This window comes from Lepidochelys olivacea (genome assembly GCF_965140295.1).
Source record: "Lepidochelys olivacea isolate rLepOli2 genome assembly, chromosome: 24".
Taxonomy (NCBI): domain Eukaryota; kingdom Metazoa; phylum Chordata; order Testudines; family Cheloniidae; genus Lepidochelys; species Lepidochelys olivacea.
In genome coordinates, this window is record NC_140434.1 from 3301053 (window position 1) to 3316116 (window position 15064).

At 54.6% G+C, this 15064-nt stretch overlaps 1 protein-coding gene across 6 annotated transcripts in view; it reads left to right on the forward strand.

The window, feature by feature from the left end:
* VANGL2 (VANGL planar cell polarity protein 2) overlaps nucleotides 1-8127 on the forward strand; it is a 44624-nt gene extending 36497 nt beyond the window's left edge. For all 6 annotated transcript variants that reach the window (XM_084613723.1, XM_084613720.1, XM_084613725.1 and 3 more), the window contains exons 7-9: nucleotides 505-640; nucleotides 1086-1317; nucleotides 2275-8127. In XM_084613723.1, coding sequence (XP_084469849.1) covers nucleotides 505-640; nucleotides 1086-1317; nucleotides 2275-2535 — 629 coding nt within the window. In that variant the 3' untranslated portion in view covers nucleotides 2536-8127. The remainder of the gene's footprint in view (nucleotides 1-504; nucleotides 641-1085; nucleotides 1318-2274) is intronic.
* The last annotated feature ends 6937 nt before the right edge of the window (nucleotides 8128-15064 follow it).

Genomic DNA, 15064 nt, shown 5'->3' on the forward strand with positions numbered 1-15064 from the left:
GCATGTGTCTTTCCCCCTCCCCCTCTCCGCCCCCGTGCCATTCAGATCTAGCTCCAGACCAGGGGTTTGGATCCAGTGTTCTGGTGCCAGACCAGGCTGCAGCACTGATGAACGAAGCTGCAGAGACTTAAAACCCGGCAGGTGTCTTCCCTGCCTCCGGCTGCAGCGCGAGTCCACAGCGGCCCGCTGTGGCCGGTGAGCTCGTTGCACAGGGTGCAAGCCAGGCGGGGCTGAGCACGAGTCGCCGGGGTGCTCTAAGGTTGGGGCGCTCCCGGCTTTCGGAGGCAGCCCGGGGGATGGGCCAGAGCAGGTGCTGCTTGCCAGTGGCTCTGGGAAGCTCAGCGGGGTGCTGCATGGCATGCCCTCTCCCCTGCCTGCGTTAGTGGCTAGTTCCCGCTGCAGAGGCGCCCCGGGTGGGGTGGGGGGCGGGAGCGAACAGCGACTGCTCCGGTGAGCTCTAACCCCCCTGCGTCTAACCCCCCCCCCACCTCCTTCCCCTTCCAGAAAACACAACGAACAACTCGACGGGCCAGTCCCGGGCCGTTATCGCCGCGGCCGCCCGGCGGCGTGACAACAGCCACAACGAGTACTACTACGAGGAGGCCGAGCACGAGCGCAGGGTCCGGAAGCGCCGCGCCAGGTACGGGAGTCGACGGGGGGGGGTGGGGGGGGTGCAGTGCCCCCTAGTGGTGGAGGGGAGGCAGGGCTGGGCTGGGGTGACTGTAAAGGGGCTTCTGTCCCGAGGCGGCTGGACACGGGCAAGCCCTGTGGTTCTTCCCGCAGCACGGCTCTCGGCGTGGGAGGCGGAGAGACCAACTACGTTAGCATGGGCTGCACTTCCCGCCTGGCCGGGGACGCTTCCCCTGAGCTTCTTTGACCCACAGCAGGTCGAATCCCCCTAGAGTCCTCACAGGTTGGGTCGTGACTGGGGATTGAACCCAGGACTCTGGGTCTATGAGCAAGGTCGCCGCTCTCTGAGGCGCAGGGTGTCTTGGGCCAGCCTGGGGCAGGGGCAGGCTCCGGAGCCTCTGCAGGGGTTTCAAGCCGCGCCAGCTGGGTCACCACTGCCTCCTTTCTCCCGCCAGGCTGGTGGTGGCCGTGGAGGAGGCCTTCACCCACATCAAGCGGCTGCAGGAGGAGGACCAGAAGAACCCGCGGGAGATCATGGACCCGCGAGAAGCTGCCCAGGCCATCTTCGCCTCCATGGCCCGGGCCATGCAGAAGTACCTGCGTACCACCAAGCAGCAGCCGTACCACACCATGGAGAGCATCCTGCAGCACCTGGAGTTCTGCATCACCCACGACATGACTCCCAAGGTAGGTAGGCGGGCGGGGGTGAGAGGGAGGGGTAGGCTGGGGAGCTCGGGTGTCGATGGGGGAAGCCCCAGTTCCCCTGGGCCAACCCGAACTCACCCCTGTTCCCTCGACCTGCAATCCACCCCTGGAGACTTTTCCCCCATGAGAATTACTTCTGCAGGCTCATGGTCAGACCATGAAACCAGAATCCATGTTAAACATGGATTCTGAGCTATTGCCCCGTGCCCCTTTTCTCCTCCTCCTCCCCATCTTGGCTGGCTCTGGGGTTGAGGGTCCGTCCATCACTGAGGTAGCTGAGCTATGGGTGAGAAGTCCAGCAGCCGAAAGCCCTGGTCCCGTCTACACCGTAGGACTGTATTTCAGAGCCTGTCGCTCCAGCGTCCTCAGCATTGGTAGACACATATTAAGCCCCCAAACTGTGATGCATCTATTGCAGTTCAACACAACCCCGCAGTAGCTTTGTTCCCCAGCATCGCCGTGCATCGGCCACGTAGGCCAGTCCCTCCTTACCGGGTTTGTACCCGTGCATGCTGGGAAGATCTGGCCAGCTATCCCGTACTACCTCGGCCTCTGGGGGCAGAGAGAATCGTGGGTGTTTTTTGCGTGGTGCCGTGCACCTTGGGAGAGCCTGCCCTGCGGAGGCAGGAGAGCTGGGTAATGCGGTTGGAAGGGGCCCTACCTACAGTCAGAGCCCTGGATACAGCTGGAGGACAGGGTTAGAGGTCGAGGCCTGGCGCCTCAGGGACTGTGAGAATCCCTTGGGCCATGTTCCACTGATGGTTACCAGCTCAGGTTCTGGCCCCAGCACCTCTGCCGTTATGATAAAGGTCGGGCAAGCAGATGGTGGGTTTCCATGGCAATGCTGCAAGGCCTCCTTCTGGCCTGACCCACCAGGTAGCCAACCAAAGACCACTATCCATTGAGAACGCCCCTCCTGTCTCTTCTCCTGTCCCCCAGGCCTTCCTCGAGAGGTACCTGAGCGCTGGGCCCACCATCCAGTATCACAAAGACCGCTGGCTGGCCAAGCAGTGGACGCTGGTCAGCGAGGAGCCGGTGACCAATGGCCTGAAGGACGGAGTAGTCTTTGTCCTCAAGCGCCAAGACTTCAGCCTGGTGGTGAGCACGAAGAAGATCCCCTTCTTCAAGCTCTCCGAGGAGTTTGTGGACCCCAAGTCACATAAGTTCGTCATGAGGCTGCAGTCGGAGACCTCAGTGTGAACTGCAAAGGGGGCGGGTTGGGCTATGAGCTTATGCCTGAGGAGGAGCAAGCTCCCTCCAGGACTCTCCCTTTTTTGACAGGAGCTCAGAGAGACCACCATGCAGGGAGAGCCCTGTAGGAACCTCCCGGAACCAGCGTGCATGTCCTAGGGCTCCGTCTCCTCTCTCTGCCCTCCTCCATCTCTGCTTGCCCCCCGTTTGGGGGTTGGGGGCAGAGCCCTTTCCCCTTCCCATCTCTGCAGTCTCCAAAACCCAGATTCTTGTAGCAACCTCCCAGGAGGTCGGAAGGTGCGTCGCGCGAAGGCTGGCGTTTTCGCAGGAGGAAGATCCCTCATTTGGTGTCAAAACTCAAGGGCTACTTTTGTTCCTTCCTTCACCAGCATCTCCAAATGCAGCTGGGTCCGAGGAACCTTCTCAGTTTCCCTTTTTTTATTACTATCCCGATCCTGGCCTTTTTTACAACTCCCCCGGATGTTCGGAGTTTGTTTTGTAAATTCCCTCGCGCGAGGCCTTTGGAGCATTTGCAAGCGTCCCTCCAGTATCGTGGCTGCTATCGAAACCTCCCTGCTCCACCTGCGGGCAGGAAAAGACGAACTAACGATGCCGACTCTCTGGTATAGGAACCTCCTCTTTGGCTCTTCTCTGGGGTTTTCCAGATCAATTTTTTAACAACAGCGAGAAGACTAGTTTTAAAAAGTTTTTTAAATAGGGATTTTTTGTGTGTGTGCTGATCTCCGTGCTTTGTAATGGAATCCTGTGTTTTTTGTAAATAGTGACTCAAACCGGCCCAGTTCCGCTTCCTTGACTAACTGGGTCCAATTCCTCCTTTACACCAAGGGCATCTTTACACCACTCCGGCAGTGTAAGGGGGCCTTAAAGTGGATGTCAAGTAGGGTCACGCCGCCGGAGTGGCATAAAGGGGCCTTTGTGTCCAGGAGAATCAGCCCCCCCCACCCCCCCCAATGATAAGGTTGGTGAATGTGCTGCATTGCAGGATTTGAGCAGAGTGACTCATCCCCCTTGTGCCAAGGCCTCAGGCTGTTCTCTGTCTGGAGGCTGAGCTTGGGTTTAGCAGTTGGGATTTACAGGAAAAAAAAACGCACCTAATCTCTCCCATGCCCTAGGAATCATCCCCAGCCTCGGGCGAGTAAAGCCACTGTGACTCTTGCTTTTGTTAAGGGTCATGACTGCAAGGTACATGCCTAACTTTACCTCTTTAAGGTACTTACGTGGCCCCCATCACCACAGCGTCTGGGGGGCCCACAGCTCCCCTGTGCAGTCGGGCAGTGCTGTTGTCCCAGTTCTGCAGCACAGGTCGGCGAAGCCAAGTGACTTGCCCAAGGAATCTGTGGCGGAGAAGGGGCTCAAACCCAGATCTCGCAGGCCCAGGAGCCTAACCACTAGCCGATCCTTCCTCTGATCCCCACCCCCAGCGGGTGTAACCCAGCGTAGGGCCATTACCTGTAAAGGAGCTCTGCCGACTTTACCCGCTGAGATTCTGGCCTGTTGATGTAAGTGGAACTGCTCTTGTGCTGGAAGTCAGGTGTGTGCTTTAACGGCCTTGCTGGTTCAGGGCCTATCGTCACACGCACGTTTGGTGCGAAAACAGCCCCTCCAACTGTGCTCCCGTAACTGTCAGCAAACAAATAATTGCTCCCATGAACGCTGCAGTGGCGAGCCTGGCTGCTGTAGACTGAGCTGGGTTCTCTTCTTCCTCCTGTGCCATCCACAGAGCCTGGCGACAGCATCTTCGGCCTTGGTTCTCGGCGCCCTGAGCCTCGCACGGCCCCTCACACTGGTGCACAGCCGGGTGTAAAAGGCTCCCCCTCCTGATCTGGCAATCTTTTGCCCTCCCTTTGTACTGTTGACCCAGGGAGCTGGAGAATCGGGTTTTTTTGTCTCCAGAGCTGGTGCGGGAAGGGGACAAGCATGCAGAGACTGCAGCTGGTTCCCGGGGCTGGCCGCAGCTAATGAAATCCAGTTTTTGGCTTTGTTACAAACGGAGCTGGTTGAATCTAGAGATGAAGGCCTCCAGGTCCATTTCTCTTACGCCCGCTTTGTAGATTGAATTAGTTTCAACACGCCAGCTGGCCCCCTGCACGAACAGGGCTCTTGTCCACAGAAGAGGGCTAAAGCCAAGTCACATGACTTAAAAATAATTTTTGCTTCCTCCTGGCAAACTTTGTCCTGGTCTCCCCCTTTAATTTTGTTTCTGGAGCAGCATCACTGGGCGTGCATCAAGGGCCCAATCCGGCTCCTGCTGGAGTCTCCAGAGGCCCAATTCCTGACCTTCCTGCCCCTTCACGCCAGCTCAAAGCGAGCGTGTGAGATGCAGCCGTTCTGATCCGCTGGCATCTTACACCTGACTTTGCACATGCCTCAGTGACCAGGGCCCAGACCCTGCCGACTCCTAGGTACACGCTGAGCTTTATGTCCCGTTGGGCCTGCTCCTCTGCAGCGCCCGGTGCAGTCATGAACGCGGGTCACTAGTGCAAAGCGAGGGCAAACCAGAATGGTCATGCGTTCACACCCGTCGCACTGGCGCAGTGCGGGTCTGACCCTGTGCCTGTCGCCATCCGTGGTCATGCTCCCAATGACTTCAGTGGAGCAGGAGCAGGCCCAGAATGCACCAGGCACAGGGTGACGGAGAAGTGGGCACAAGGGGACCGATCACATGCACAAGTGTCAGGATCTGAGCAAGGCCGGGTGCAAGGCTGCGGAGGATCAGGTCCAGGGAGAGTGCGGGGGTGTCTCTCCCATGTCCCCAAAGATTCATTCCTTCTTCCCTCCCGTGTCCTCGGGAGCCTGGAATCAGAAACCTGCAATTCGTTACTGTGCCATGGCCTCCCCCTTGGTACCGAGTTCTCCCACTCAGCTGGTGCGTGCGTCTGGAACTCCCCACCCAGTGGATACTAGAACTGGCCGGCCGTCTCTCCCATGGGCCTGTATGAATTCTGCCTATGCCAGCTTCAGTGCTGGGGAGGGGCCTGGGCTAGACCCGCCGCCTGCCCTCCCCAACTGCAAGTGGCAACATTACGATAGGCCCCTCGCTTGGCGGGTTTTCGTCTCCCTTTTTTGTTTGTTTGTTTTTTAGGTCAAACCAACACGAAGTCTTTTTGGTTACAAATACCTCATGGGTTTTATACTGGGTCCTTTCTACCGTCTGTGCCGTTGTCGTTTGCAAAAGGATGGCTATGTGTGTTGGGTTTGAGGAGAACTCTGGGGCTGTGTGAGGGTACTCAGAAACGTCGGGTCGCTGTAGGAGTTGGGGGGGTTGTAGGGCTCGCCAGGTTTTGTCACTGTGATTTCAACTTTTTTCTTTTTTTAAAGCACTAAGATTATTAAAGGGCTGTGATTTGTTGGGGCAGGAGGGGAAATTGATGCTATTTTGCTCTTGAAGTCAGATCTGTGGTTAATTTTTTTTCCTTTTATTTTTAAAATTAGGGGTCTCCCCTCCCCCGCCCGGCTTCCATGCTGTTGCTCAGAGGTTTACAATCGTGGTAACTCCCTATCTCTCTAACAGCCTCTGGGATGTCAACTGCCTTTCTTTCTGAGCTCAGATCCTCCAGGCTAGCCCCCCAACTGGTGCGAGTTGCCGTAACATCTGTTCATCAGTCCGCCTGTCAGTCATAGGGTGTTATTTTGCCACCCATCACCACAGTATGTGGGCACCTTCCACATAAGATCAATAGCAAAGTCCCTAGTGGATTTTATGGCCTTTTTCAGGGTCAAAATTTGGGCTTGGGGGTAAGTTGAGCCCAGCTGTGGATCTGGGTCTCCAAGTCTGTACAAAGATACTCTGCTGTCCTCTTTGTCCTGTTCTCTCACTGTTATTTGACTTCATAGAATCATAGAATATCAGGGTTGGAAGGGACCTCAGGAGGTCATCTAGTCCAACCCCCTGCCCAAAGCAGGACCAATCCCCAATTTTTGCCCCAAATGGCCCCCTCAAGGATTGAGCTCACAACCCTGGGTTTAGCAGGCCAATGCTCAAACCACTGAGCTATCCCTCCCCAAGCCTACAGCCCCCAGTATTCCCTGGAGGTCTCCCGTCCAAGTACTAACCAGTTAGCACCAGATTCACCATGCGTTCAGAGTTCGCCCTATGCTGAGGTCCGTGCACCACTAAGCCCTTTAAAACAGCTTTGGTGGGACGTCACTGGTGCAATTGCTCTGTGCAAGCCCCTCTACACAGCACGGGAATTTCACCCCGTCTCTTTCTTCCCTATTCCCAGCATCCTCTGTGCTTATCACCCAGGTCTGATTTTGTTCTTGGTTACACTGGTGTAAATCTGGAGCAACATCAGTGGAGTCACTCTGGGTTTGCACAAGTGCAGCTGAGACCAGTCTGACTGTCTCTAGTCTTCCAGGGCTTTTAACCCTTTGTTTCCATCTCCATTCCATGCTGCTTTGGATCTCTGTACCTTGGCATTTCCATTACCACACCAAGCTGCCGGCTTCCCCACCCATCCCTGCTGGGTCATCTCCCAACATGAGATCCCACTCCCTTTGTTTGGCTCAGTTAGTGTCTTGGCTCTTGTCCTCTCGACTTCATTTCCTTCCACCCTTAGGCCAGATTCCAATCCCAGTGACACTCATGTGGAGTCACGTGAGGAGGATCACTGGAGAGACTCTGGATTGACACCAGTTCCACTGAGATCAGAAACCGGCCTCCAACTTCACATCCAGATTCCGATATCAGTGTCACAGCACGGAGGTCAGTGAAGTGACTCTGGATTTACATTTGTTTAATCATGACCAAAATGTCGGGCCTGATTCCTCATTGTCCTGCACCTAGCTTTACACCACTGCATAGCAGGTGTCAGCGACGAGACAAAGCGCAGGACAACCGAGAATCACAGCCCATCGCTCCAATCTCTCAGATTCCTTAACATCCTCCACCTTCCCCTAGAAAACAAAGCCCTGAGCTGTAAACCCTAAGCGTCAATATTCCAAGGACAAGAGGATCCAGCTAAAACATCTGGATCATTGAAGATGCTTCATGCACACATCTGCTTCCATTACTGCTACCTTCCACCAGCAGGGCGATTCTCTTACCATCACCATTTCTTCTCCTCCAGAGGATCTGTTAATCTGTCCATCTGTGTGTCTCCTTTCCTGATCCTCCAGGGGGATCTTTCGCCGACATGGTTTTATGGATCGGTCACCATTGCTGTGAGCATCTTGTCACGTTTCCATGTGCACATTTACAGGGGGAGAGTTGTTTGGTTTTTTAAAATTTTTTTTTAGTTTAAAAAAAAAAAAAAAGACAAAAATACTGACTCTTCCGTGGAGTGCGATTGTAAATGTAGAGGCTTTAGGGGTTTTGTTTTTCCACTCTGAGTTGAGGGAGAAAAAGGTTTTGGGGTTTTTGTTTTTGTTTTTTACAGAGCTGATACCTTGTGCATGCGTGTAGAAAATTGTAAAATGTAAAATTGTTTTTTAATATATAAAAAATTTGGTTTTCCAGTTTGCAGTGAATCTAAGCATTATGGCCATGTTAGGAACTTTGGGTTTTTTTCATAAATATAGGAACTAAAACTGTACAAATGTTTTTTATATAAAATAAACACATTTGACATTTTTCTTTTCCTTCTTTTGCCTGTGACTTTGTTACTAAATTTCTCTACACTGGTGGTTCTGAACCTGTACCATACCAGTGCCAATATGGGAAGGGCAGCATGGTCCAGACAGGCAGTGTTACCTAGTGGTTAGAGCAGTAGACTGCAACTTTGTTCCCAGCTTTGATGCTGGGTAACCTTGGGCCAGTCAGTTCCCCTCTCTGTGCCTCAGTTTCCCCACCTGTAAAATAGGGCTGATATTGCCAATAGAAGAAAATTCTGGCAGGGCTATTAAACCTCATGCTTCAGGGCTTAAGCTATTCTCTAACTATTTAGCAGTCAGGAGGGAACCTATCATGGGGGTAGAGTATCTCACCTCTGCCTAGGGCGATGTTTCTTCTACCTTCCTCTGAAGCAGCTGGTGCTGGACCCACTGTCTGAGATGGGATACTGGGGTAGATGGACCATGATGGGTCTGATTCAGTCCGGCAGTTCCTAGGTCCTTTTAAAGATCTAAGCAAGAGAGCTCCCCCCACCTCTTCCTATGGGAGACCATTTCCCAGGTAAAGATCTCAGTGTCTGCATAAACTCTGATGGTGTCAGCTCTGTGGGATATAAACTCTGATTCTCAGCTGCTGCCTACACCACAGTGCTGCGGCTGTTGCCATTGGGCTGGACACAGGCAGAGGCGAGGGGAACAGTGTCCCCCCCCCCCCCCCCGCATTCTTGTTTCCTGTACAGTCCGCCTGTTTCTTTTAAAAACACCAGCTGTGGGTTTGGGTGTGTGCGTAGTGGGGGAGGAGATGGGGTGATGGAGGGAAGTTGCTTTTTTCCTCTAAGCTCATGCTGTGATCATGGGCTACGCAGACTTTTTCCAGCACGTGCAGAGTTTCAGAACAGACTGCTGGGGAGATAGATCGTGTGGAACAGCAGAGTGTTTCTTCAAACACGGAACAGGAACGGGCCTTCTCCTTCCAGCTGCTTAGCCACAGCTGCACTAGGGAGTTTCTGCCCTGTAACCTTGCCCGCTCTTGCCAGACTTCCGGTTACAATTTTAAAGAAACAGGACCCAAGGGCACAGAAGGCCAACTTCTCATTTACACTAAGGCTTTGGCTACATACACAAGTAAACTGCTTTAACTACACTGGTATAATGAACATTGTACAAACCCCTAGTGTGGATGCAGTTACATCCGTCTAGGTTATTCCCATAAATGTATCAGGCCTGATTTACACACACTGTTTGCATGGGTATAATTATGGCCTTGCCTTCACTGAAGTGTTAGCTTGAGATATAACTCAAGGGTTGCCCTGGACCCACCCCCTCCCCCCCACACACGAACATGCCATGAAGACAAGCCAAGTGTTGGTTGGGCAGGGGTGGGTGGGGGTAGTGTAATTGAGAATCGGGTCTTTTGGGGGTATGGTTAGTGTCATCGTTTCCCTTGTATAGCCACAAAGACTCAGATCTTAAAATAAGAACGTGCGATCGGCCGTACTAGGTCAGACCACTGGCCTATCTAGCTCAGTGTCCTGTCTCTGACAGTGCCCGGTGCCAGATGCTTCAGAGGGAATGAGCAGAACAGGGCCATTATCCAGTGATCCAGTCCCAGCATCTGGCAGGCAGAGGTTTAGGCACAATAGGAGTTAGGAATCGAGGCGCTCGCACCCTTGCCCCAGTGACTTGACTCAGTCTCCTGGCCCAGAGCGGTCCACCTACGCAAAGCAGATCCCTTAGTCAGTTTCCCTTGGTGTGTGAACCAACCTACCCCGAGGGGGGAAAGAACCGCTTGAAAAATAGGAAAATGTGATTGTAAAAAACACGCCAGTTAGCCAGGCTGGGGGTAGCTCAAGCTACTTGTAATCGGTTTTTACCGGGACTGGATTCCAAGCCACTGTTTTGGCAAATCCCTCTAGATTTGTTCCCTAATTTAAAGGTGGTGAAAACAAGGTTCCACTCCCCCCATGACCAACGGGAATGGTGTTGTGACAAGGGATGAGAAGAAGATATTTAACTAAAAGGGAAAACTAGGAAGGTGGGTGAGGGTGGAAAGAATGGGGTGGGGAGTGAAAAGATAATGAGGGAGAGATTTGGCATCTTCTGGATGCCTTCCTGAGCACTGCATGGCACTGGAAACATCCTGTATTTTCTCCCATTCCCCCAGGGCTGGCTCATTCCAGGAGGTGAGCTGGGTCTCAGACGCCCTCCCCACCCAATCCATAGCAGCCCCTTACCATGCCCAGTGGGCCTGTGCTGACAGCCAGCATCCCCCCATGTGGGTCATTCTGAGCAACGTTTGTCTGGGCCATGCCTCGAGCTGCACGGCTGAAGCTCCTGGCCCTCGTTGCTCCGCTCCCGTGTGGCCTTTCTGAGCGAAGCCAGTGAATTCGCTAATTGGGCTCCATTATGGCAGACGCAGAGGGTATGTTTGAGATTAGACCATGGGGCAGAAATATAATTGATGGAGAGATTGCATCACAGAGAGTGTGTGTTTTCCCTCTCGGGTGGAGTCTCCCCTCTCACTCTGCATTATTTTTTCCATTGCACCTTTGTTGTTTGTTCCCTGTGAACTTTGCCACCTACTCTCGGACATTATTCTTCCAGGGTGACTCTGAGTGTGAGGCTCCCAGGCAGCATACTCTGGGGGACAAAGTGCTTGGCAGGCCTGAGTGCCGGCCCCAGCTCGGCTCCAGTCACTCTGTATGATGTTAAGCAAGTTGTTTCCTCTCTGCATGCTTCTGTTTCCCCAGCTTGGAGATCTCCAGTGGAGTAATGGGGATTTGCACTAGCTGGGGATCTGGCCCTAGGACTGTTCATTACAGAGCAGTTGAATGGGGAAGGGGACTGGAGCCAAAAGGAAAACTAGAGGCCAGAAGGGGCAGCGTAATTCATGGAAAAGAACAACCAACCAACCAACCAACCCAAAAAAGCATGAAAAAGCCCCAGGAGCTGGAAAAAAGAAGAGACAGCAGCTAATGGTAATGACAGGAATCTGCCGCAAGAGGGGGCTCCAACCGAAGAAAGGAGGCAGATGGTCTCTGCACCCCAGACCGGAGCCAGCTGTGAGGGGTCCTGCTCCACTCCGGCAGCAACTTCTGGGGGAATTATTTGAGCCAAAGCAGAGGGAATTGGAGATTTACATACAGCTGCCCCCACCCCCATCCATCCAAGATACTTGTTTAAAAGGCCTTGCAGGGCAGTGGGCCTTTATTCTAACCCATGGGGGCTCTGCAGACAATCAGTGGCTCGGATCCCACGGGGGGGAGCAAGTCTCAGATCAATAGCTAGGGGAGGGCCAAATAAATCAACCCCACCTTCCCCACTGGCTCCCTGGAACAGCCAGACATTTCTGAGGCTCAGAAATAGCCATTGAAATTCCCCTCCCCCATTGGGGCCATACACCCTTCCCTCCCTCCCCCTGCCGGTAGTTTATTTGTCTTGAGGTAGCGCCGGGAGGGAGCCTTCCTCATGGACCACACCCCTCACAGTGCTAGGTGCTGTACGGACACAGAACAGAAAGACGAGGCATGCCCCACAGAGCTTACAGCATAAGACAAGAGACTGCAGGTGGCTACAGACAGACGGGGGAGCACAAGGAAACCGTGAGTCCATACAGGTCCTGATGGGCAGGTCTCAGCTCCCCGGGTTGTCGGGGGCCCCATGGCAAAGGAGACGGCGGCGGGCCAGGTGGCAGATTTGCTGATGGTTCCGGGGCAGTGGGGGGAGGGGGCGACAGCACAAAGGGTGGCTTGTTTGAAAAACGTGCCAAGTGTGCAGGGAGGGCTGGCATCACCGGCCAATCAGAGGCGGGAGCTGGCAGCTGAGTAGCCTTGGGTGACCTTGGACAAGGCGCCGTGACAAGGCCTCAGTTTTCCCAGCTGTAAAATGGGGATAGGGATCCCACCTTCCTTTGTAAAGCACTCGGTGACCTTGGGATGCACTAAGGCTTTGATGCTATTCTACTAGTGTATGAGAGATGGTTGTTGCAGCCGCTGGCAAAGATCTGAGCTAGGCTCTCAAGTGGGCCCAACCCTACTATTCACCCTTCTCTCCTACCCACGAGATCCGTTCTGCTTCCCAGAGCGCCACGCGCCCCTGGCTAGCAGCGTTCTCTCAGCGCAGCAGCAATGTGGACCCTCCCCGCCACCCCTCCCAGATGACACCCAGAGCTGGTCAGTGTGTGGTCATTTGCACTAGTGCAAAGTAGGGGCCAAACCCTGCCAGTTCTAAGCTCGTGGCGTTTTTACACCCGCCAGCAGGGGTGACGACACAAGGCACAGCGAGGGAGTGGATTGGGTGTGTCGCTGGCCGCCTGCCCTCCCGCTCCCCGCCTGTGTCTGCAGTCCTGCTCTTCATGAGTTCATTTCGAACCGCACATCCCCTGCGTAAAGCATCCCATTGGGTCCGGTGCAGCCCCAGCCCGGCTGGTGGAAAACTGGGCGTGTAAAAAAAAAACCCTCCCCTGCTCCACTGAGACGCTGCAGGAGCTGGTCGGGCTGCTGCCCCCTGGCTCGGCAAAGGAAGGGGAGATGGATGGAAAGGCCACGCTGCACACGGAGCAGAGGAACGCCCAATCCCGGCCCCGCCCGATTAGGCTGCGCAAGCAGCTGGTCCGTCGGATGCACTCATCTGAAGTGGCTGGCCCCTACAAAGCCCTGTGGCCCGGCTGGCCAGAGCCAATGTGGAGGCAGCTGGAGCATGCACAGTAAGCCTCTCCCCTGCGTGGCTCTGGTGACAGAATCCTGACTGCACCGGCCATCGCACCTGCTGGAAGCTGAGGTGGCGGAGCCGAGGCAGGAAACTAAGAGCTGGTTGGCACACAGATGTTGCCCTGGTATAGGTTAAAATCAGGTTAGTTGGCCCAGTGCAGGCCCCTGCAGGGGCCCTGCTCACAGCTGGCTTATAGAGAGTTACCCTCATTTGGTCAATGGCCTGGCCAGAGGAGGGGGCGTGGCCAGATAGGGGGTGTGGCCAGAGGTGGCAGTAAACTAGAGCATTCAGGGGCAGCTCTAATTTACACCAGGGACCCTAAACTCCAGGTTTGAAACAGGGCAGCTCCCTTGGTGAATAACCACTGATGGCTGAAATCTGGGCAAGCCCGCAGCGTAATTTCATGTGTCTAAGATCACGGCCCCTGGCCCAGAGCAGGGGCTTGAGTCATAGCCACAGAGGGGCTGTGGGAATGGCTTGCTGCTCAAACACCGGTGGGGGTTGGGGACAGGATATTCCATTTATAACCCCCAGCACACCGTCCTCCCCCACAGAAATCCCACGGCCTTCAGGGAGGTGAGAGTATGCGAATAACACCTTGCTTTTTTGCAGACAACTATAAAAAGATCCACCCAGCAGAAATGTCAGCCACAAAAAGTTCAGAGCTAGGCAGTGGCATAGATCATTGTGTGTGCACGTACACATGAGCACACGCGTGACACACAAACACACGTGTGTGTGCACACACACGTGCTGCAGAATGATCCAGTGATCAGCACCTGCTGTTTCATGGCAGGAGCTCTCGGGAGGTTGCTAGGGGGAGTTTGCTTAGCAAATAGAACGAGGTGCGGGGGGAGGTGGGGATTCGTTTCTCCCCCTCCAAATCATCCTGTTTTCTTTAAAATCAGACCCCAGGCCCATTGCCCCTACCAACCCATATGTGCCTCATCGTTCTCAGAATGAGTCACCTGGCAAAGGTGCCATGGTTTCGGGGCATGAGTCATTTCCTTTGGCTTTTGCATTGTCTTATTTTCCCCTTCCACCTTTTCCATGGAAGATCCAGCCCTGTCTCTTCCTCAGAGACGACAGGGGACAGCAGCAAACTCATTTGGAGTTGGGGTACCCTCATGTCCCTGGACGTAATTTTCTGTGGCACCTTGCACGCTCGCTCACCACAGCAGAGCACGAAACGCTGCCACGTGGAACCAGCAGCGTCTCACCCTCAGTTTGCACTGGTGCAAATGGCTGCGTAAGGTCTCGGGCGCTGGGGAATCAGGCCCGCAGGCTAGGAAGTGGGTGGGGTAGGAGGCTGAAGGCACTGTTGCTACATGGCTGGTGGCCTATTCCTGCTGCAGGACATGGTGCTTACGTAAACAACACCCCCAACCCAGCAGCAGTGCTCAGCCCAGCTGAGCGAGATTGGCCGACAGACTCTGGGTGCGTCTACACTACCAAAGAAGGGGCCTCCAGATCACCAAGTCTGCTAAACCACTGGAGCAAACATCTTGGGGCCAGAGCTAAGACAGGAGCCGAGTTGCCCTGTCTCCGTGTGCCAGCCCCCTGCAGGGAGAGGAACATAGGGGGGTTGCATTTCGGGTGGTCTTTGTCCTAACATGCATCCCTGCTATGGGGCCAGAGGAACAGTTCTGCCCAGACCACGCTCCCTCCCAACTTGACCGCGCCCTCTCGCCTGTGGTCCTCCCAGGCCCTGTTCTTGCTCCGCCCCCAGCCTGGCCCCTTCAGAGATGGTGCATGTGGCTACAGGTGTCAAGGGCCTCGGGGCAACAATGAACTGGGCCAACAGGTGTTGCCTGTGTCTGCACTCCAGCGCCCTCCGCTGCTGGCACCAGGGAACCGCTCAGGCCCGAGAGCTGGCGTGACTTCCTGGACCCAGCCCACATACGCTTGTCAAGTGAGAGCTGTGGTCTCATGGTGGGGCTTTTCGCCGGACTCAGTCACGAGTTCCCAGTCACGCCCAGCGCAATTGCCCCTAGGGGGTCAGAATCCCCCAGAGTGCAGGCTGAAAAAAACCCAGGTAGAAATTCCATCAGACCCCCTGACGCGGAGCGGTGAGTACCCCCGACTTGCCATTGGGTGGCCGGACTTTTGTGGACCATTCAGATCAGAAAAATGGGGCCCGGAAAAACGTTTGCATGACAGATAAGTGCATTTCTGTGAACGTGAATACGAGCGCCCCGAAAGAGGAAGCAGCTTCGCTATCTGCATTTGACAGAGGGGGTTTTATTTTAAGAAAATG